The following is a 21,799-nucleotide window of genomic DNA, read 5'->3' as shown; positions in this document are numbered from 1 at the left end:
CTGAGTTGTTGGAGCGGTGCAAGAATCTGGCGCCGGCGTTTCGAACTGGCGCCGAGCAGAAGTCGTCGAGATCGGTCTCTTTGAGCGTCGTGCTGAGCTGACGCTGATGCGATGACTCCACATTCTCGACACGGAGACCGCAGATGAAGGTTGTGACAGGCTCCTCGGGAAGACAGCATGGTACTTGCTGATCCGCTGGCAAGGAGAATATCTCTGCGGGAAGGAGGTGAGGGCTTCGTACGCCTCATTTTTGCATCTCGGGTCTTTCGCTGGCCATTACCGTGATCACTGTGCTGGTTTTTCTCGTTTCACTGGTCGGCCATTGGATATGTCACAAAATGGCCGCTTGTACAATGTAATGCAGTCTGCGGAGCCTGTTCGTGTAATAAGGCACTCGTAAGAAAAGGTAGTTTAGAAGAACTTCTTGGTGGGCGAGTTGGTGCATGGCTATTCATGTCCAGGTTTCCCGGGCAAAAATTTTCAATATTGAAAAATTGTATGGCGCTGTTGTGGAAATATTAAAAGTAATTATTCATTATTCTGATGTGTATCAAAATCTTTCACTTAAACTGTTTCCAGCGATCACATCGAGCTGTTAAGACTCCCATAGAAAACCAAAGGGGAACGCTTTTGACGATAGCAAAATACTGAATAGAAAAAAAATACAAAACTGCTGTCGGGTGATCTGCGGATATATTGAATGTTATAGTGAAATCTTACATTATACGAAAAAAATTGCGTTCATTAACGGTTTCCGGCTCAGAGAAATGCTCTTGTCCAGAATTGCTGGGTATGGTTGAGAACGAGTTGTGCAGACGTAAAGGATGAACGCAGGAAAGACGATAAGAAAGTATCGTAAGAAAGTTTAGTCTTACGTGATAGGTTTGCGACGTGGAACAACAGATTGAACACTGACGGATGGGGACGGATATATGCTGGATAGTCTGGGCGATCTTGCCCCTTAGGCGGCATATGCGTTCGCCACAATTTATTGATTTATTATTTATTTATATACAATACTGCCAGTCTCAGTAAGAGACCGTAGCAGACCAGTACAATATAATGTTCAAAACACAAAGGAGAAATTTTAAGCAGATCAACAAAAAGAGAACTCTTACAATACGTGTTACATAACTACTAGTAGGCAGGTTACTAAAGAATACCTTTAAGAATCAGAACTGTAACAGAAAAGAAAACAAGTACAGCAGCAGTCATTCATGCCAGCAACCATGCTAGTATTCGAAATATTTAACAATAGGAACTTGAAGAAAGCGATAAAAAGGCAACGGGTGGCAATAGACAATGCAATCATCCTTAAAAGTAACATAGTATCAAGAGATGTAAATAATTGTTGGGCAGTCATCTGGTAAGATGTAGGACTATTGGCACATTACTGATTCTTGTTACATTCTACTAATCTTGAAGTGAAGGAAGATAGTGAGTCCGACATGGTAATCGATGGATCGAGTCGATTCCATTCGCTGATGGCTAAAGGAAAGAAAGAATTAAACAATTAACAATTAAAACATCCGAACCCGTTACTCCGGGGTCACCATACGAATGAGGCGTACTCATCCACCTTAAGGCAGTGGCGGGTACCGGCCACTGTTCGCAATGGCAGCTAGGACAAGCAAACGAATCCGGAGGTGTATGCAATCCTGGAACAAAACAGAAAGAACTTAACACATAAATTCAGACTTTTCTCTACTCCTGCGTGCCTTCACCGAAGAACTGACGAACGTATTTCCTGCGTAGTCGTCCTGGCACTACGTTGGTATCTCCGTCGCAGCTTGGAGTAAACAAGCGAGCCGTGTGCACGAGCTCGGAAGCATTGTGTTTACAGATTCGCGGCTCCGACCGAGTGATTCACGCTTGACGGTTGGCCGAGCGGGTGCGTGGGCTTGGAAGGCACACACTCACGGAAGGTGTGCCACACCAACGGACCACAACACGTCGGTCGCAGCGTGCTGTCTTTGTTTGAGCTTAACAACGATTACCTCTCGTGTGCGCAGCGGCACTCATTGTTTCTTGTCGACAATCTCGTTATCGACTGTCAGCTATTTTACACCTATAGATTCACCGCACGAACCGCATGCAGACCAATTGTTCGTGCTGTAAAGTGGCAAAAAGTTGTATACCGCCTTTCAGGCAGGCACAGCTAGAGTTGGTCTATAATTACATGTGTATGCAGACTTCAAAGCATAAAAATGAGCGCACGAATTTTACTGCCCCAAGCAAATGCTTAGTTATTGATATGTGATAATAGTTCCATGATGCGTTCGACTGGGCCGAGTTTCGTTTGGCCAGGAAAATCGGCGCTTATTCTGTTCACATCATTTCTGGGGCGTTTGTATGCCGGCGTCGGAGTGTATTTGACGAGGGTCATAATGGCGCATTGCAAACATTCCTTGTTTTAACAACTATTGTGTTTATATATATGTGTGTGTGTGTAGAAAAGCGACGTTCCGTATAGTTTTAAGCATTTACACAGTACAAATGTTTTTCTCAGATACGATGACGGCAGCGCAATGCCAGACATATAAGTCACATAATTCGGTTGACTTTTGCGCGTTTCAGTGTCTTTACCGCCATGAAACGTCCGCCATCGATTACTTCTCGCTGCACATATGGCACAATTTAAGCTTCTTACGTGCTGCGAAGGCGAAAGCTTTATAAAGCGCGCACACACACACCCACACACGCACGCACGCACACTCACGCGCACGCACACACACACGCACGCGCACGCACGCACACACGCGCACGCACGCACACAAGCGCAAGCACGCACACACGCGCACGCACGCACGCACGCACGCGCGCACACACACACGCACGCACGCACGCACGCACACACAAACACACACGCCGGCTTTTTTCGTGATGGGACTAATAATATTTTCGCATTGAAAAAAGAGCTTGTGGCAAGCCGCACGCTTGTCGCGTAAGCGATACTTCACTTAGCCTCTCCCTCTTATGCACCTTTTAGATTCTCCCCCTCTCCTCAAGCAGAATTGACTCTCACTGAACCTTCCACATTTATTTTAATCTCTCTCTATACCATCTTCAATTCGCTGATCTATTCTGATGCCACTATACGTCGTCAAGTGAGTGCATTACTTTTGTTATGCGTCCCCTCGTAATTTTGTAAGCCTCCGCAGCAGGAATAATTTCAGCGATACATTTTATATACATGACTCCAAATGGTTCGTCATTGTTTTCCTGATCAGTGAGGAGTACGCCAAGGCGGTGGAATAAACTGTGCCCCGTTGCCCGCAATGCCGGGCTTATCCTTAGTCATCTCCGAACTGAAGAGCGATTAGCCAGTCAGCGAGTAGCGCAGGACACAGAAGGACTGATTGGAAAGTGACAGTTCGAACCAGGATGCAGCGCCAAGCCATCGCCGGAGGCAGTGTTACAAAACCTGAGCACACTCAAACAACTGGGTGCAAAGCGAAAGGAAAGTGGCCGAAACAGCTACTAGCAGTGCAACTGGACCAAGTGATCCCACAGTACAACGAACCTAAAGATAAGGCCTTCGCCATATAAGCAGACAAGAAGAGGGAAATTGAGAAGCTCGTTAGGATACGGAAGCAGCGAACAGTTGGTTGAAGTCAAGGAAACTGTAGAGGTGCGTTACTATTCCTTTTACGGTGTTGAAGAGAGAAAGAAATTAACTGCTTAATCAGTTTAGAAGCGAGATAATTTTGCGGAAACCAAGAAGAAAAAGACAACCACGTGACGCCTGTGGGAGCCGAGCCCACGCGTCCACCGCATGTCACGTGCAGTGCAGATTCACTGACCGTTGTGCGTTTTGGAGGGGTTGCGATTCTGCACAAGCTCCCCTATATGCCCCAGTGAAGCCTACAGATACCGGAGCTCATTGCTGCAACCCCGCTCTCGTGGCCCTTTCGAAATCGTTCCCAGTGCATTCGTCCTCTATCAGTGCTACAGTGCCGCCTAGAGCGCCGTCGGCGTCTCGCTATCAGGGCAGCAGCCTGAGCAGCCTTCGCGCATCACCCTTTCTGGAGAGAGAGAGAGAGAGTAAACTTTATTGTTCCAATTGAGAGGTTTTGTTGCGTGCTCGGAGACTGCCGATGTCTTCCAGGCTGAGCGTGGTTGGCGCCCCTAGTCCAAGGCACCACTGTCCCTGGCCATCCGGCATGCGTGGCTCACTAGGTCCCTTTGGACCTTAAGCTGGCTGCTGGTTAGCCGGTCCTCCCACTGCTCCGCATTTGGGTCTTTATTATTTCGGAACGCTACATTGTGTGTACATTCCCATGTGATGTGATATAACGTGGGGGTTGCCCCGCACCACGGGCATGTATCCCTATACTGCTCTGGATACATCTTATGTAGGACATGAAGGTTGTAGAAGGTCCCTGTTTGGAGTCTTCTCCAGCATGTCGCCTCGTATTGTGTTAGCTGAGGGTGTGGCTGGGGGTATTTGCGCCTTCTGCCTTTAATGAGGTTGAGGATAGCTGCGTACGTGAGCTCCACCGTCATCCCCGGGCCGTCCGAGGCATTTGACGCACCAGCTCGGGTAGTGAGCTCGCGAGCTAGCTTGTCTGCCTTCAGATTGCATTTGATTCCGGCGTGTCCTGGTACCCAGTAGATCCTATGTTGGATATTTTCATTGGTTCGCTTCGTTTTCAAGAGTATCTTTAGTGCTTTCTTATTGATTCTTCCTGCCATGTAGCGTCTGCACGCTTCCTGGGAGTCAGTTAAGATTGTGAGAGATTTGTTGGTGCGATAGCCCTCGGCTGCCACTAGGGCTACGGCTATCTCCTCTGCCTCAGCTATCGTTCCATCTCTCGTGGATGCACCGCTGATGAGGTCACCTTCCTTCGTTGCTACAACCTTTCTGGAGAGTACCTACGAGGCATTTACATCGCAGCAAATGAAACGTTACAATGGCGCTCGACCGCGCATAACGCACTGTCAAACCAGGAAACCGGAGGGCGCGGAGGAACGGTGAGGAGCGCCGGCGTTCAGTATCAAAAGCGTATGCATGCGATTGCGGTCGAGATACTTCCACGATAACGGTGCATCAAAAGCGTTTCAAGTGCCAGCGCTTTATCTCGGCGTTGTACGCCACGGATAGCTTGCGGTTCCGCTGTTCGGGCGGCTACGGAGATAAGGCAGCCGCGGTGAAGAAATACAAATAAAAGGAAAAGTGAGAAAGAATGCGTCGAGTGCACACTAGAGAATCACGTACTCAGGGCGACGTATATAGCGATTAATTCTGAGCTGCGCGGTGGATATCGCACGTCTCTGTCGCTCCAGAAATGCCGCCCAGCTTCATTGGGGTGAGTCTGATTTCCTCTTTCCTCCAGCTTTCTATGCAGTCAGTGTAGCGCTGCTTTGTGTGGCATATATAGGTAGGTAAACTCTTTTATTGCGCCCAAAAACAGGGGACCAGTCAAAGAACCGGTTGCGCTGACTTAGAGGAGGTCGGCGGGGATCCTTTGGGATGCCGCGGCCTCCACCGCGCGCTGGATAAGCCAGCGTTGGTCTGCTGGCTTGGAAGTACACAGGAGAGACTCCCACGTCTCTGGGGTGTTTGCGTTGTCTGTGTTGTAATGTGTACAAGTCCACACCATGTGTATGAGTGTGGCCGGAGTTGAGCAGTGTTTACACATGGGGGCTATCTGTTCCGGAAAGATCCTGCTGTATAAGAGGGGGTGTGGGAAGCTGCCAGTTTGTAGTTTGCGCCATTGGACGGCCTCGCGTCTTGTTAGATCGCGGTGTGCGGGAGGATATGTGCACCTTTGGAGTCGGTAGTGCTGGAGTATGTCCGTGTAAGTGGTGAGTAGAGAAGCGCGTGGGATATTAGTGTCAGCGGAAGCAGGGTGGCTGATCACACTCTCGGCTCGGCAGCTGAGATCTCGAGCGAGAGTGTGTGCCTGGGCGTTTCCGCTGAGCGACTCGTGGGCTGGAGCCCAAAGAAGTAAGCGAGATGTGGAAGAGGGTGCTGTAGAACGTAGAATGTGTAACGCCTGGCAAGAGATACGGCCAGCATCGTAATTGCGAATAGCCTGTTGAGAGTCACTGATGACGACTTTGGTATTAGGGTCGGCTAGCGCGAGCGCAATGGCAAGCTCCCTTACCGCACAGACGCTTCGAACAAAAAAAAAAAGAGGACGCTTATGTTTCGCCTCTATGGTAGGATACAACTTAAAAAAAAAACAGCAGTTGTTAACACTGGGCCATGGTCTGCGGCGTACTGTATTACTCCGCTAGCAAGTCACAAAAGTAAACGAAATCATCATTTTAATGTTTGACTTTATGAAACAATCCAGGTAAGAAAATTCTAGATCTTATAACAGTTTTCCCGTGATTAGCTTATTGTTTAGATGACAAGAGAAGTTTTGAACAGCGGCCTATGTTTTTGTCGTGGAGGAATTCTGTGCATCGGTCCAAAATGTGGGCGGAGCTTCACTGCAGGCTTAAGTTGTATCGGACTACAGCACGCTTAATCCAATGACCTTTCGTGGCTTATGCCTTGCGTGCCCGCCTGGCACGCAGAGGGTCTGGGTTCAAACCCCAATGTCGGCCAATTTCTTTCGATGAATTACTTGGGATTAGAGTCCTAACCGTGGTCGGCGGAGTCATTCGAGGGCATGATAAGAAAATCTGCCCAGATAGGGTGGCCGCGGCTATCAGACAGCAGGGCTGATGAGAACAATGAGAAATGCCTTCCTGCTGGACCAGACGCCACCAATCAGACGATGATGATGATAATGACGAAAGCAGACTTCGTAAATCACACACTTGCTTCTAGAAAACGGGATAGGACAACCTTTAAAAGTTCACGTTCGCTGTGTTTCATGCATGTCTATAGAACCATTTCCTTCTGAAGGAATGCGCCTTATGTGATATGCCTTTACATTTCCCGCGCTCTCGACATGACCGATCCCGCCATTAAAAGACCATGTTGAGTGAGTTCCGGGGACGTATTCATTTCCACACACCGCCACGGTGGCTCACTGGTTAGGGCGCTCGTCTACTGAGCCGGAGTACCGGTGTTCGAACCCGGCCGTGGCGGCCGCGTTTCGATGGAGGCGAAAAGCAAAAGGCGCCCGTGTGCTGTGCGATGTCAGCGCACGTTAAAGATCCCCAGGTGGCCGAAATTATTCCGGAGACCGCCACTACGGCACCTCTTTCTTCCTTTCTTCTTTCACTCCCTCCTTTATCCCTTTCCTTACGGCCCGGTTCGGGTGTCCACCTAGATGTGTGAGACAGTTGCTGCGCCATTTCTTTTCGTCAAAAACCAATTTAGATTTCGACCACCTGGGGATCTTTAAAGTGTGCGATGTCAGTGCACGTTAAAGATCTCCAGGTGGTCGAAGTTATTCCGGAGACCTCCACTGCGGCACCTCTTTATTCCTTTCTTCTCTCAGTCCCTCCTTTATCCCTTCCTTTACGGTCTGGTTCGGGTGTCCACCTAGATATGTGAGACAGTTGCTGCGCCATTTCTTTTCGTCAAAAACCAATTTAGATTTCGACCACCTGGGGATCTTTAAAGTGCGCGATGTCAGTGCACGGTTAAGATCCCCAGGTGATCGAAATTATTCCGGAGCCCTCCACTACGGCATCTCTCTCTTTATTTCTTTCACTCCCTCCTTTATCCTTTTCCTTACGGTACGGTTCAGGTGTCCAACGATATGTGAGACAGATACTGCGCCATTTCCTTTCCACAAAAACTAATTTTATTTTTTAATCTTTATAGGACCGTCTGCATAGCTCGGCTTAGTCGGCTTAGCTAACGGCATGCATCGGCAGCTGGTTATAAGCGTACATTCTGAAGACAACAGAATGACCCTAATGACAAGCGCTTTATTGGGTCGAACGCAGTTGACCCCGTGACAGCCGAGGTAGTCGCCGAGGGCTTTCTTTGCGTTTCTGTGCTTCATATATACGAAGCTGAAGGCTTCTAAGCATGGCTGAGAGGTCTATTAATGCTTACAAGTGCGAAGCGGTTCGTATGTGGCGCAGTTCATCACCAGTGCAAGATACAAAGCGATCACGCAAAAGGGAAACCAGTGAAGATAAATAAAAAACTAACCTCCTTTCTGAGCCGCTCAACACACCTATAGCTTTTCTTTTTTTAATTGAGTGTAAGCATGGTCGCTTAAATAATACGACGACGCGTGCTTTGAAAGAACTAAAAATGACGTACAGATGCTGTTTTACAAAACAGACGGAATGATCAGTTGCATTTTGTCATCTTTGGTTTCATTCAGTTTCGCTACGATGCATTAGAAGTGTCTTAATTACGTCATTTATCTTCTTTTCTGAGCACTTCCTCACAATTTTTGGCAAAGGGAAAAAAAGACAACAGAAACAACTGTTCTTTTTAGTTCAAGCTAAACCAACGCTTTCGCTAATGCGTATGCGCTACTCCCCGCGTCGCATCTTGTCATGTACGTCAAAGGATAGATACCAGTAGATGACAAAAAAAATATGTGACAATGGGACGTGTGCTAACCAGCGTGGTAAAGTTTTCAATACTGCGTCTGGTGGCTTAACGTCGCAACTCCTCGTCAAGTTTGTGCTTGCCTGTTTCAGAGGCTCGCATAGCATAATTTGATGCCATAGTGGTGGTGCATCTTTCGCTGCCACTAGCATACATGGGCGCCCCCTAGTTACCCTCCCTGCCTTTCCGCTCATCTCTCTTTCTCTCTCTCGCAATGTTCATCCCTCCAGGAGCTGCTGAGGCCGGCCAGCCATAGCCTGCGTGACACTGCCTAAGCCTAATGTGAAGGCTCAAACAGGATGAATCCAGCGCCTCAAAGCCGTCTCCACTGCTACTTCCGGGCCTCCGACTTCGTCCTGGAATTCTTCGCCTTCCTGTACATCTTCGCACATTCCAGCTCCACGAGCGTGCACCAGCTACTGCTAAGAATTTCCGAATGCATCTACCGGGGCTCCGTCTTGCCAGAGGACGTCAACTCGACGTTCCCGACGCCAGCGACGACCGCGGACCACGACCGCCTGGACAGGTGCGCCGCGTCGATGGCGAACCGGAGCACACGGGCAGAGGAAGTTCCCCTTGAAGACGTGATGCTGAGTCTTCCCGTCATAGAGCTAGCGTGCTCGCTTGTCATCTGCATGGTAGTTGGCGGATGGAGCGACGCCCACGGCCGCAAGCTGCATTTTGTCCTCGCCCTCTTGGGGGCCCTCATCAAAGACCTGGCCGCGCTGGTCTTCGTGCTCGCAAAGTTGCCTGGTCGGGACGTCATCTACGGAGTAACCATAGCGTCGGGTACGTGACTCTTTTCCTAGCAAACAACGTCGAATCACGAAATAACCCTTACAGAAATGGTCTATAGACACTCTATTGTCTTCCTATAGATATTTCGTTTTGTCTATTCATAATCTATAGACTGTTTATGAAAAAAGTCACCTAAAAGTGTATGGCCATAAATCTATAGATTGTCTACAGACTGTCTATACAATTTGTATTGCCTATAGATTGTTCTCTAGGGATTGTCTATAGACAGTTTATAGACTTTATAGAAGGAAGTTTATGCACAGTCTATAGACTGTCTTAAGAAATTTTTGTGAGGGAAGAGACTGAATTTTTTATTTCAGTATGCGTTTAGTATTTACTAGTCTTTCGACACAGATTGACTTTCCAGCTTTAAACTTTCGGTCCTCCCTCAGAAATAGTCGCGATGTATTAGGTCAGGCTGACATGTCTGTCTGCTAAAGTTTTAACAGATAAAGGTGCGCCCTTTTACGCTTCTCTGTGCTCGCAAGTTTTATTAAGCGCGTTCTACTTTAAATAAAAATACAAATTTCTAATCGTGCACTGAAAGCAAGAACAATGGGGTCGCCTTTTCCGCGCACTGTTTTCTCAGAGAAATTAAGCGCGCCTTGTGCTCTCAAATTGCTAGTAAGCTTGCAGCAGATGAAAGGCATGTGATGAGTTTAAGGCTGCTGTGATGCAGTTCTTTTCGTTCGATTCTGCTATATTTTTATCATCCGCCCTTTGACTGAGTGGTTCGAATGATAGCCACGGCATGGGACAAGGAAGTGCAAAAAGAATGAGAATGAAATGGAATTTGAATAAAACAGTCATGTAATACACCGTCTCCTTCTACGTAGACAACAATGCACCGTATCACTCACTATACACGCGTGTTGTAATAAGGCCGGTCATTACAGAGACACTTGTGCACAAAACTCTTCGAGCTTGAAATGTGCACGTCATGGTCATGTGTGCTCAGCAGTTTTTAACATATATCGCCCCATATTTACACGGCATGTTCTCTCAGATCATGAATGGCAGTTTACCGATAACCCTCAAGAGGAAAGTATACAACAGCTGTATCTTACCGGTACGCATTTGCGCTCATAAGCAGACTTGTGTGCAATCCTGTAATTTTTGAGCCTTGAACACCTTGGGTGACACTAAACGCAGGGTGTACAGGATGCGGACAAAGGTCACACAACTCTCCTACATCCACCCATTGTCACGTGTGTACAGTACTCTATACCGTAGTGGCCTTCTGATCTCCCTATCTGTCCAGGTCTACTCGGAAGCGCCAATCTGTTCGCGGCCGGCGCTCTGTGTCACGTGAGCGACAACTCGGACTACAGGAGCCGCACCGCGCGCATCGGGGGCCTCACGTTCGCGTTATACGTGGGCCGCTCGGCCTCGGTGTTCGTCGAGAGGACATGGAAGCCCCTGCTCGTCGACTCGTTCGCTCGCATCACCGTGATCGTTGTCAGCGTGCAGCTCGTGCTGAACCTGGTGTGCCTGCTGGCCGTGACCGTAGTCGTGCGGGAGTCCATGCGCATCATGCCCGGCTACAGCGGGAGCCCCGTGCGGAACTTTGTGTGCATGCGCCAGCTGAAGGGTGTGGTCCTGCTCGCCACGCGCAAGAGGAACACCAGGGGCAGGGAGTTCGTGCTCATACTCTGCGCCGTGTTTCTGCTCGCACGGTTTGTCTACTGCGGTGAGTGTTCACCGAACTCTTGCTGCGTTTGTTGCTTCGGCCGATGCCGTCGTGGTCGCTGTTCTCACAGCTTTTTCCTCGCTGCAGCGCCTTTACGCGATAGCGTTAAAGGCCCATTTCTCCAGACAATCCGACGTCGCCTTTACAAAAATTTCTTTAGACAGTCTATAGACTGCCCATAGACTTGTGTCGGTAAAGTCTGTAGTCTCTGTAGACGAACCCCAGAGAACAGTCTATAGACAATACAAATCCTATACAGTCTACAGACAATCAATAGATTTATGGTCATACACTTTTAGTAGACTTTTGTCTATAGACTACGAATAGACAAAATACCTATAGGAAGGCAATAGATTCTATAAGTCTATAGATTCTGTATAGACCATTTTATTAAGGGCAGCGTTGTCGGCGTCGGTGCTGTGAGCGAAAAATCACGGGCATGGCTCTGGTAGGTGGTAGCTGGCAGCTGACATGGCCATAGAGGCGCAGAATGGTCGTAGGGTTGTGCGACGTCACGCGACATGGCCGATTTGGGAGGAGCTGCCAACTCGGGCTTCTCAAATCAGATGGGCGACCGAGGGGAACCGCACCCTTCAGCACCCGGCTTCCATTGCGAGCCATACATGCTCCCTCTAGGCGGCTCAGGCACACGTCATATGGCTTGGTTAGGTGGGGATTTATATGGGCGTTAACCCACTAAAGCTATCGCGTTATACCCTTGAGGCGGAGCTTAAGTGTGTCCTCCAATTTTGAATGCGTTAGCACTAGAGTCCAGATTTCGCAAAAATGGTGGTGGCTGTCCTGAAGTTTGCTGATTGGTCGAGAATGGACACGTGACTTTGTGACGTCGTCACAAGCTGCCCACCGTGGCAGGTGACAACCGGCCCATATAATCGAGACGTCTCGTGACCTTGTGACGTCATCGCAACCTGGCCATGAAATAATGAAGGAAGAGAATGCAGAAATAGCAACAAAGAGAAAAGAAAAGAAGGCAGAAAAGGGAGCGAAAAGATAAGGGGCGAAAGAGAAAGCAAGAAAAAATTGCGGGAAAATCCGGCTAGAACCAGTTCTTGGCTTCGTCTAGCGAAGAATGCCCATCTTATTCTTCCGCTTGCGGAGAACGACACAGACACGCCAAAGTAGCAGCAATGGGGGTGTCTAATCCCATCGCATTCCACTCTTCAGCTGCTTTAAGTATCCTCCAAGTTTTATAGCTTGCTGAACTCAGGTGACAGAGAGTGGACAGTTTATATATTGTTCAGCTGAGTTCAAGTGTGAGGTTAACACCGTAAGCGCCTTACGTTGCTCCTCATACAGGAACTATAACGGTAAATATGCGCTCATCGACTTTGAATTCGAGTTTAAAGACCGCCTCAATCGATATATTTCCGTTCAAGGATGTTAAAAACACGTTTCAATAAAACCGGGATGTATTAAGAAAAAATTAGGCAAATGCCATGCCCGTGTGGGAGACTCATCGTACGCTTTTCAGCATATGCGAGGCTGAAGACGGTTTCGAAACAAACAGGTTCCTTGGCTGAGTCTCGCTAATTGATTCATGTTCACATCATCTAGTGGTACCTTGTGCGGCTCCTTCGTAGCTGCTCCACAGGCATCTCCGACTGGCCTCCTCAGCTCATTGGCAGACCCTGTGAGAGTGGTGTACTCACCGCGACAACGTTGTATTAGGTGTATAGAGCTAAAATGTATGTGTGGTTGCACAGGAGGGCATGCCCACTGACGCCGCTGATTTTGAAGCAAAATCTAGGTTTTCAAGCGGGCAGCATCAGTGCAGTCACGTGACACGGTGTCAAGCGGCCGATCATGTGACCTACTGACGTCATCACAATCTGCCCACCATGGCAGGTGGCAACTGCCCCATCGGGCATTTCATCGACGCTTTACAGACAGTCCGTTCGGCAGTGTGTGTGGCGTTTGTGAACGCAGCCATGCAATTAAAGGAAGCTTAATTCGCTTCTCAGCAGGGTTAAGCAAACTTTAAGCCACAGCGAATTTTTCGCTGAGTGCGTAGCGTTTTCTCTGTGGACGTCTAGCTGTAGCCCTTACAAAAACTTTTTGTGAGCCAACTTTGGTGAGCCTCTGTGCATTCCTCGAACACACGGGCTTGACGTCCCGTCTGTTCTCCGTCAGGTAGTTACACGCAGTGACCGAACGCTCCGCGAGTTCTACCTTGAACGATTAATAACTGGACGCCCCACTCCAGTTGTAACCAACACAGTGCTGTGCGCGTGTGTGATTTAATTCCTCTAAAATGAACTAAGCACGCGCACAACCTGGACACATTTCTTATTGCGTAAATAGTTTGTACATATTGCTTCTCCCCCTATCCTCTCTTCCTGTCCACTCACCTCTTTCATTTCATTTCTCCATTCTGCCTGCTATCCTTTATTTCCGCTGCCTCAGCTCAGGTGCTTCAGTATCGATGGCAGATGTCGGGGCTAGCAAAAATCTTTTCCTTCCTTTTTACTATTATTTTTAATAAAACCACTACCATCTATAGACTGTCCATAGACTTCTCTCTATAAAGTCTATATACTTTGTAGACAAACCCTATAGACAAGAGTCTGCAGGCAATACAAATTCTGTGGGCAGTCTATAGACAATCTATATATTTATGACTATACACTCTTACTAGTCCTTAGTCTATAGACAGTCTATAGACTATGAAAAGACGAAAAGAAATATCTATAGGGAAGCAATAGAGTTTGCAAGAAGTCTATAGACTGTCTATAGGCGATTTTTTATAAGGATGTGCGCCGCATTGCCTTAACGTGTGAAAAATTCTGATTTGGCAGATATAACAACACAGCGCTGTGTCGTTATATCTGCCTCTGTCCGTGTCTAAAGGTGCGCTGTTTTTTTCCAAATATGAGCTACCAACTTGCCCGTTTGACCACCCTTGCAACGAGGATAGTCCGTGAACGATAAGACTTGTTGAATAGTATCTTACGAGACTCGGAAGACTGACGTATATACATACATTCGCACTCCGCAGGCGAGCAGGGGGTGTGGGCCGAGTACCTGTTCCGTCGCTTCAGCTGGACCCACCAGGCTTCGCTCATGCTGGGCCTGCAGTACGTATGCGAGGCCGTATTCACGCTGCTCGCCGCGTGCCTGGCGCAGCGCCTGGGCTTCCAGGACTCTTCGCTAGCCATCGCCGGTGCCATCTCCTTCATGGGCGCGTCGGCCGTCAAGGCGGTGGCGCTCACCGGCGGAACGCACGGCATTGGTTAGTATACCGTGGTTCTATAATAATAATAATAATAATAATAATAATAATAATAATTGGTTTTTGGGGAAAGGAAATGGCACAATATCTGTCTCATATATCGTTGGACACCCGAACCGCGCCGTAAGGGAAGGGATAAAGGAGGGAGTGAAAGAAGTAAGGAAGGAGGAGGTGCCGTAGTGGAGGGCTCCGGAATAATTTCGACCACCTGGGGATCTTTAACGTGCACTGACATCGCACAGCACACGGGCGCCTTAGTGTTTTGCCTCCATAAAAACGCAGCCGCCGCGGTCGGGTTCGAACCCGGGAACTCCGGATCTGTAGTCGAGCGCCCTAACCACTGAGCCACCGCGGCGGGGTGAAGCAGATGTCGTCCGAAGTTTGTTCAGCGCTTGTGTTATGCCTTGAATAATTCGGTGAAAAATTCTGGCGCAAGCTGTGCCGAGGTTGCGGGGGACATTTGTCATCTACGAAGTGTAATGATAGGAGCAACTTAAGAGATCGAAAGCGGGAGGAGTGGGTTAGGGAACAAACGCGGGTTAATGACACATCCTAGTCGAAATCTAGAGGAAGAAATGGGCTTGGGCAGGGCATGTAATGCGAAGGCAAGATAACCGCTGGTCCTTAAGGGTTAACGGAGTGGATTCCAAGAGAAGGCAAGCGTAGCAGGGGGCGGTAAAAAACTTGGTGGGCGGATGAGATTAAGAAGTTTACGTGGATACGGTGGACGCAGCTGGCAAAGGACAGGGTTAATTGGAGAGACATGGGAGAGGCCTTTGCCCTCCAGTGGGCGTAGTCAGGCTGATGAAGGCACCGGACTCGCAAAGATATTCGTACGTGCGAGTTCTTTTTGCGATGGGCCGTGCAGTGCCCGTTGTCTGTGTAGCCATTCGAAATAAATACTCGGTTCAGCAGCACAGGACTCAGGGAAAGGACACAGACGACACGACACGACGTAGGTCTCTCCGCCGCGTCTTTGCCTTTCTAGACCTATATTTCCTGCGCCGCAATACACCACATTCGAACTGACCCAACTGCATACAAACGACAACACATCAGCCTGGGCGCCGGGCAATCAAGATCTGAACTTGCGTGGAACTAGCTTTGTGAACGCGGTCCCTTATCTCCGCAGCTCGTACAACAGCAGTGAATAAAGGATCGCAACAGGAGACACAAAAAACGCAGACAAGAGTAATACGCGGGCACTTGACAACGCTGCTAATGTGAGAAAAGGTGAAGACCGTGTCAGAAGAAAAATAGTGTGATCTGAACGAAAAGGCGGCTCCAGAATAATTTCGACCACCTGGGGATCTTTAACGTGCACTGACATCGCACAGCGCACGGGCGCCTTAGCGTTTTGCCTCCATAAAAGTGCAGCCGCCGCGGTCGAGTTCCCGGGTTCGAACCCGACCGCGGCGGCTGTGTTTTTATGGAGGCAAAACGCTAAGGCGCCCGTGTGCTGTGCGATGTCAGTGCACGTTAAAGATCCTCAGGTGGTCGAAATTATTCCGGAGCCCTCCACTACGGCACATCTCTCTTCCTTTCTTCTTTCACTCCCTCCTTTACCCCTTACCTTACGGCGCGGTTCAGGTGTCCGCCGATATATGAGACAGATACTGCGCAATTTCCTTTCCCCAAAAACCAATTATCATTAATGAAAAGGCAGTGTTTTGTGCACTCGGCTTGTGATACAATGCCGGAAAAACCGCTGTCTTTTTTTCTTCTTTTTTTAACGCGCGTGCTTGCAATATCTTTGCGCCTCGGACACATGCAGTGCACGTGTTCGCATCTTCTCTGCGTTCCAAGCATGGTCATTGCTAACTTACGGGCGCCGTGGTCGTAACTGCAACAGTTGCCATCCTGTCCCCTTCAGTGCGTGTCTATACGCACGATGCCAGGCTAAATGTCCTCAGTGCGTTTTTTTTTCACTTTTGCTTTTCTTAATTCCAGCCGTCATCGTCGGTGCCCTATCGCCTCTCATGGCAGTGCCCGTGCTGGCGTTACTGTCCAAGCTTGTACAGCCTGAGGAAATTGGTGAGTTTGAGCAGTGGACCTGTGTTTTCCATCGACCGGTTTCCTTCGAAGATTCACCCATGTTGGAAACAAAGTTAATACAGTTTAACCTCGTCAAAACGAAGTTGAAGGAACCCGCGATTACTTCGTTCTAGTCGTAGCTTCGTTATAGCCAGTGTTTGACCAAGCTTACAATAGGAATCGTCATTTCTTTCTTTATAATCCATAATTTCGTTATAAACCCTTTCGGACAAATTTCCTGCTTGTAGAGAGAGAGAGGAGCTGTAGCGTCGATACAGCTACAGCTGTCTTAGCAGCCCAAGCTCTCGTACCGATTTTATTCCCTCGCACTTTGCTTCCGCGGTAAGCCTCTCTGTTAAAAAAGAGAGCTGCGCCCATTAAACAAACAAACAAAACAAACAAACAAACAAACAAAAAGCTAAGGCAGTTTATATGTAAATAATTATAATCGAGGGATTTCTTCTTGCTGCTGTTGTTTTACGCGAAGGTTAGTGGTGAATTACCCACCGTCGGGTCGTCTAAACTATCACGCGTACGTCCTCTCATAATGTGTGCAGTTCATATACAACATGGCACTGCCTTTTTTGAGGATTCCGAAAGGTTAATGACAACAAACAGATCTTTCATCACGTAAACGCGGACAGTTTGTCCGACATGTGGTGGGTGTATACCAGATGATAATGCGACAAAAATCTGATTTTCTTGTCAGTGCTGTGTCAGCCATAGTAAACCCAGTTCAAAATGTACCGCTGCAGCTTTCCAAACGTTTTAATAACTGACTCTGTAGCACTGTACCGCAGAATGCGCGGCACTTTCGACACATACGAGTCTTCATATATATACGCGTTCCCTTGCGGCTGTCATCCGCAGGCTGCCTGTTCGCCAACGTTGCTGTTCTGAGCATCGCAGCTCCCATGCTGGCCAACGTGGCCTACTGGGAGGTTTTCTCGGCCACGAAAGCGAAGGTCACGGAGTTCATTTACCTCCTATCCATCTTCGGGGGCACGCTCGTCTGCCTGCTTCTCGTGTGAGTACAGACGGTCTATACAGCAGCACGCCTCCGTCCCGTTCACGAACTCCTAGAACAGAACAGGACAAGCAACTTTTACAGCGACAGCTGTTAGCGGCACGTTTCCCGCTTCTACGGCGTTGGCATAACACGAAGGAGTGCGAGGAGGAAAGGGGAAGCGGAGGGACGGCGAAGCAGGTAGACTGCACCACGCTGGCTGGTCAGCATTAAATTACTATTTCCAAAAATGGCCTATAGACACCCTATAGACTTCTTATAGACTCTATTGCCTTCGCCTAGATTTTTCTTTTTGTCTATTCATAGTCTATAGACTGTTTACAGACAAAAGTCTATTAAAAGTGTATGGCCATGAATCTATAGATTACCTATAGACAGTCTTTAAGATTTGTATTGTTCTGAAGGGTTTGTCTGTAGTCTATAGACTTTATAGATAGAAGTCTGTGGACAGTCTATAGACTGTCTAAAGAAATTTTTGTAAGGGACGTCAGACGTGACGCCACTGCGTGCCATTCTGTGAGTTTTCGTTAACAGGAGGGAGATATGTACTATACTCCATCTCACAAGTTGTCTCTAACACAATGGAAGCTACAGCTGTCTTGTCCAGTCAGGGTTACACGAACACAACAAATATTCCCTCAAATATTTCATCTGCTGAACTATTTGTCAAACAAGTATCGTGGTATTTGAAAAGGTATTTCTGGATATTTTTTTATTTACAGCGAGTATTTCATTCACTGGATAAATTAGCAGAGAAAGTCCACGCGAACGCGGCGCTGTGGAGGTCTGCTGCGAAGTGCTGCGGCGCCATTCACAAACATGGCGTCCGCCGAGTCAGCTGAGTATCCTGTCTATACGTGCAGCAGCTCGACACTAGTGATCTTTCCTTCACAGTGATGGAGCCACCAGTCGCGGGATGACGGGTGCGGAGGAGCACATTTGTGCAGCGCACGCCGTTCTAATAGGCTCAGGTATACCTGTGACATCCACAGTGTTGCGAACGAATTCCGAGATGCCAGTATAAGTGCTCTTTAGACTTTTCCCTCAGGACTAAAAGAAACATAACTTCAGCGCTAGAGATACCAGGTAAACGACTGATCCAAGATGGCCTCGTAACAACCTGACAGTTCGAATGGCCGGTTATCAGGGCGTTAGGGACGATGCTTCTTTCGTGAACCAGTGCTATAAGTGTCTCTTCGCAAACATTTTTCATTCACACAGCGCTTGACAATGTCAAGAAGACTTTTCTTTCAACGCCAATCGAGTTTCGTTAGTGGACACCAGTGATCCATAGACATCACACCGAAACCCGCTGAAGTCAGCCTGAAGTCAGATAATCCTCCAATTATTATGGAACATCCCCAACCCATCTCCTCTTGTAACTGGGCTGACAACTGACCAAACCTTTGTGGCGTTGGCAACTGATCAAGTTTTCGTAACCCCTCTCTCCCTTCCAGCCTAGGCAACACTGCGCGTGTATGTTAGTATACAGAAGGGGAAAGAGAGAGGGAGATGTGTTAGAGGAAATGCAGGAAGGTTAACCAAAAGAATGTTCTGATTAGCTACCCTGCACTGGGGGAGTGGGATGAGGGGGCGTAAAGGATAAGTTAAGGATAAGGGGATAAAGGATAATGGCGCGTAATGAATTAGAGGAAGTAGAGAAATGCAGTCGGTAGAAAGCACGACAAGCAATGACACACGCGCTGAAAGTCACAGGCCGCCGAGGGCTGCTGATAGCTGCGACCTCATTAGGACACATCGACCGTCCTTCATCACTTACACAAGGAATTCATGGCAGTGCAGACTTTCCACAGTGAAGAAAAGCTTCTTGCCGTTGCGGCTGATAATGTGGGTGACAATGTAAGACATCCCGACTTCATCTTGGAAAACGATGAGGCTGGAGGAGGCATTGTGCCACCTACTGGACTGGATTGAACACATCCAGGACAAAAGCGGACGAAGGCTAGGAACTAACGGAATAAATAAGGTGGCAGCATTTTGGACTAGCTACTGAACCCCGCCGCGGTGGCTCAGTGGTTATAGGCGCTCGACTACTGATCCGGAGTTCCCGGGTTCGAACCCGACCGCGGCGGCTGCGTTTTTATGGAGGCAAAACGCTAAGGCGCCCGTGTGCTGTGCGATGTCAGTGCACGTTAAAGATCCCCAGGCGGTCGAAATTATTCCGGAGCCCTCCACTACGACACCTCTTTCTTCCTTTCTTCTTTCACTCCCTCCTTTATCCCTTCCCTTACGGCGCGGTTCAGGTGTCCAACGATATATGAGACAGATACTGCGCCATTTCCTTTCCCCCAAAACCAATTATTATTATTATTATTAGTAGTAGTAGTATTATTATTATTATTATTATTATTATTATTATTATTATTATTATTATTATTATTATTATTATTATCTACTGAACAAGTACGGCTGAAGGGAGAGTGGTCTTTGGTAATATAACAAAAAGAGGTCAGTCTGAGCTGATATGCCGGCCTGCCACTCTGCACTTGACGAGGGAAAGAGAAAAAGCGTGACGATTGACAGCGCAGCACACTATAGCGAAAAAAGAAGCAGGGGTGTACACCACACTCGCCATGATGTCTGTTTTGTCCCTCGTGTGTTGCGCTAATTGTCAAACACGATATTTCACAACCAACTCAGCCGTCCGTTCTCAGATGAGCGAAAGTGATTACGATGGGTGACAATGTGACCAGTACATATGTGAGGCTTTGTACAGGAGCCGTTCGTCCTTGAGCGTACACGTGTTGTTATTGACGGTGGTCATAATGGTAAACATCTCTATCACGCAGATATATCCGACGCAACCTTCGGATCGGAAGCCTGGGCAACCTGATTCAAGAAGAAAAGGTGCCACTACTGCGCAGCTTCGAACGGGGCTTTGGAGCCGCCATTATGTGAAACGACTCTGCTAGCCATCACGACGCGTCCCTTCCTTATCCAGCAGCGTCCTCGGTCCATATACCACGCCTGCGTATACGTATACTCCGCGCGCTGTATAGATATGAGATATGCTGCATAGATAAGCTTGTTCTCGTGTTGAGGCCGCAGTAACGAAACCCAACATCTTCTTCGATGTGTTTCATTTGCTTGCGGCGGCTGAAGAAAGAGAGCAGTATCTCACCGAAAAACACCGCACTTACACGGGACAAAGAAAGAAGACACGCACAAACACAGCGCTGCATATACACGCTGCATACACACATACACACACATACACTACACACACACTGCATACACAGCATACAGAGAAGTATGCTGTATGAACGTGATTTTTTTTTTTGCTGTCTTAGTGTTACAGATACACACATCTGAACCCGACAGCGGCGGCAGCATTTCGATGGCGGCGAAATGCAAAATGAGCCCGTGTGCTGTGTCAGTGCACGTTAAAGATCCCCAGGTGGTAGAAATTATTTCGGAGCCCTCCACTACGGCACCTACCTTACTTCCTTCTCTCAGTCCCTCTATCTCTTCCCTTACGGCGCGGTTCAGGTGTCCGCCGAGATGGGAGACATACTGCGCCATTTCCTTTTGCCAAATATTTTTTTACAATTTTCAGTTTATGAGGGACGTCATAGTGAAAGGCTCTGGAAATTTCGACCACCTGGGGTTCCTTAACGTGCCCTGACATCGCACATGGCACGGGCCTGCTACAATTCCGCCTCCAGTGCAGGAAACTCCGCACGCTGAATAGCTGAAGAATACTTTTAATCGCATGAGCAATCAAACGCCGCCCTAAAATAGTACGATTAGCGAAGGTTTAAGCGTAGAAGATGAGACGCTCTGCATGGTACACAAAAGGAATGCAGAATCAATGGCGTTACTGAGGGCGCCGTGGTGGAGGCTGTATCATTAACATTCATGGGGGTGTATTGAGCGCCTAAACACTATTCCCTCATTCCGCACTGCACTCCACTACCGATATGCGTGGTCGACACTTGTACGCAAGCGGTGTCGACGATTTTACCAGAGCCACTCCTATCTATGAATGTCTCGGTACTTACAAAATAAACACTGCCGATTCGATGCGATGTCCCGACTCCCACGGAGAGAAGTACCTCATATGGAGGTAAGATGCGCGGTGCTGCGAGGTGATCGCTCCGTCTTTGAGCCACCGAGTGCTCCAGTGTTATCTCTGGTGTTGCCGTCGATGGTTCAAGTGTCAAAACAGCAGAAAAGCCTGCATCTTTTTTAATCCTTATCACTACTGCCAACATCGCAAAATCTGCCCTGCTGGAGGTGTGTCATGACGCTTAGTGGTATGTTGAGAGGAGAATAGGGAGGAGTAGAGAGAAGGAGGCACGACGGCCAATGGGAGAAGTGGAAAGAAGGTGAAGAGGAGGAAAGTGCTGTCGAGAGTAGTAAGAGAGGCGAGTAGAGAGGGCAGGCTATTCGGGAGGCGGTAAGTGGAGATAAGGTCAGTGACCCTCATCGCCAGGTGCGTGGCTTCGGCGAAGGATGCGTGGCGCGTGGAGATCACGTGCACACCACATGCTAACGCAT

The 21,799-nt window shown here is 48.3% G+C and overlaps 1 protein-coding gene across 2 annotated transcripts; it reads left to right on the top strand.

Moving 5' to 3' along the window:
- Positions 1 to 21,335, top strand: LOC144133270 (lysosomal proton-coupled steroid conjugate and bile acid symporter SLC46A3-like). 2 transcript variants are annotated; one of them, XM_077666214.1, is made up of 7 exons: positions 1 to 226; positions 8,710 to 9,268; positions 10,539 to 10,967; positions 13,984 to 14,217; positions 16,168 to 16,251; positions 17,122 to 17,278; positions 20,089 to 21,335. In XM_077666214.1, the coding sequence occupies exons 2-7, from the start codon at positions 8,779 to 8,781 to the stop codon at positions 20,195 to 20,197; spliced, it is 1,503 nt and encodes a 500-aa protein (XP_077522340.1). In that variant the 5' UTR covers positions 1 to 226; positions 8,710 to 8,778; the 3' UTR covers positions 20,198 to 21,335. The 2 variants fall into 2 exon arrangements, with proteins under 2 accessions (XP_077522340.1, XP_077522341.1); XM_077666215.1 differs by lacking the exon at positions 1 to 226 and adding an exon at positions 5,191 to 5,309 and having other exon boundaries at positions 20,089 to 20,322.
- Positions 21,336 to 21,799: the final 464 nt, after the last annotated feature.

The sequence above is a fragment of the Amblyomma americanum genome, chromosome 5 (genome assembly GCF_052857255.1).
Source record: "Amblyomma americanum isolate KBUSLIRL-KWMA chromosome 5, ASM5285725v1, whole genome shotgun sequence".
Taxonomy (NCBI): domain Eukaryota; kingdom Metazoa; phylum Arthropoda; class Arachnida; order Ixodida; family Ixodidae; genus Amblyomma; species Amblyomma americanum.
This window is presented reverse-complemented; position numbering and strand designations above follow the sequence as displayed.

What these genes read in the sequence shown, in the direction of transcription:
- LOC144133270 (XM_077666214.1), top strand. Translation starts at nt 8,779, where the DNA reads ATGAATCCAGCGCCTCAAAGCCGTCTCCACTGCTACTTCCGGGCCTCC. An exon ending in CGGAGTAACCATAGCGTCGG is followed by an intron (nt 9,269 to 10,538) that starts GTACGTGACTCT and finishes CTATCTGTCCAG; the next exon opens with GTCTACTCGGAAGCGCCAAT. An exon ending in CGCACGGTTTGTCTACTGCG is followed by an intron (nt 10,968 to 13,983) that starts GTGAGTGTTCAC and finishes CGCACTCCGCAG; the next exon opens with GCGAGCAGGGGGTGTGGGCC.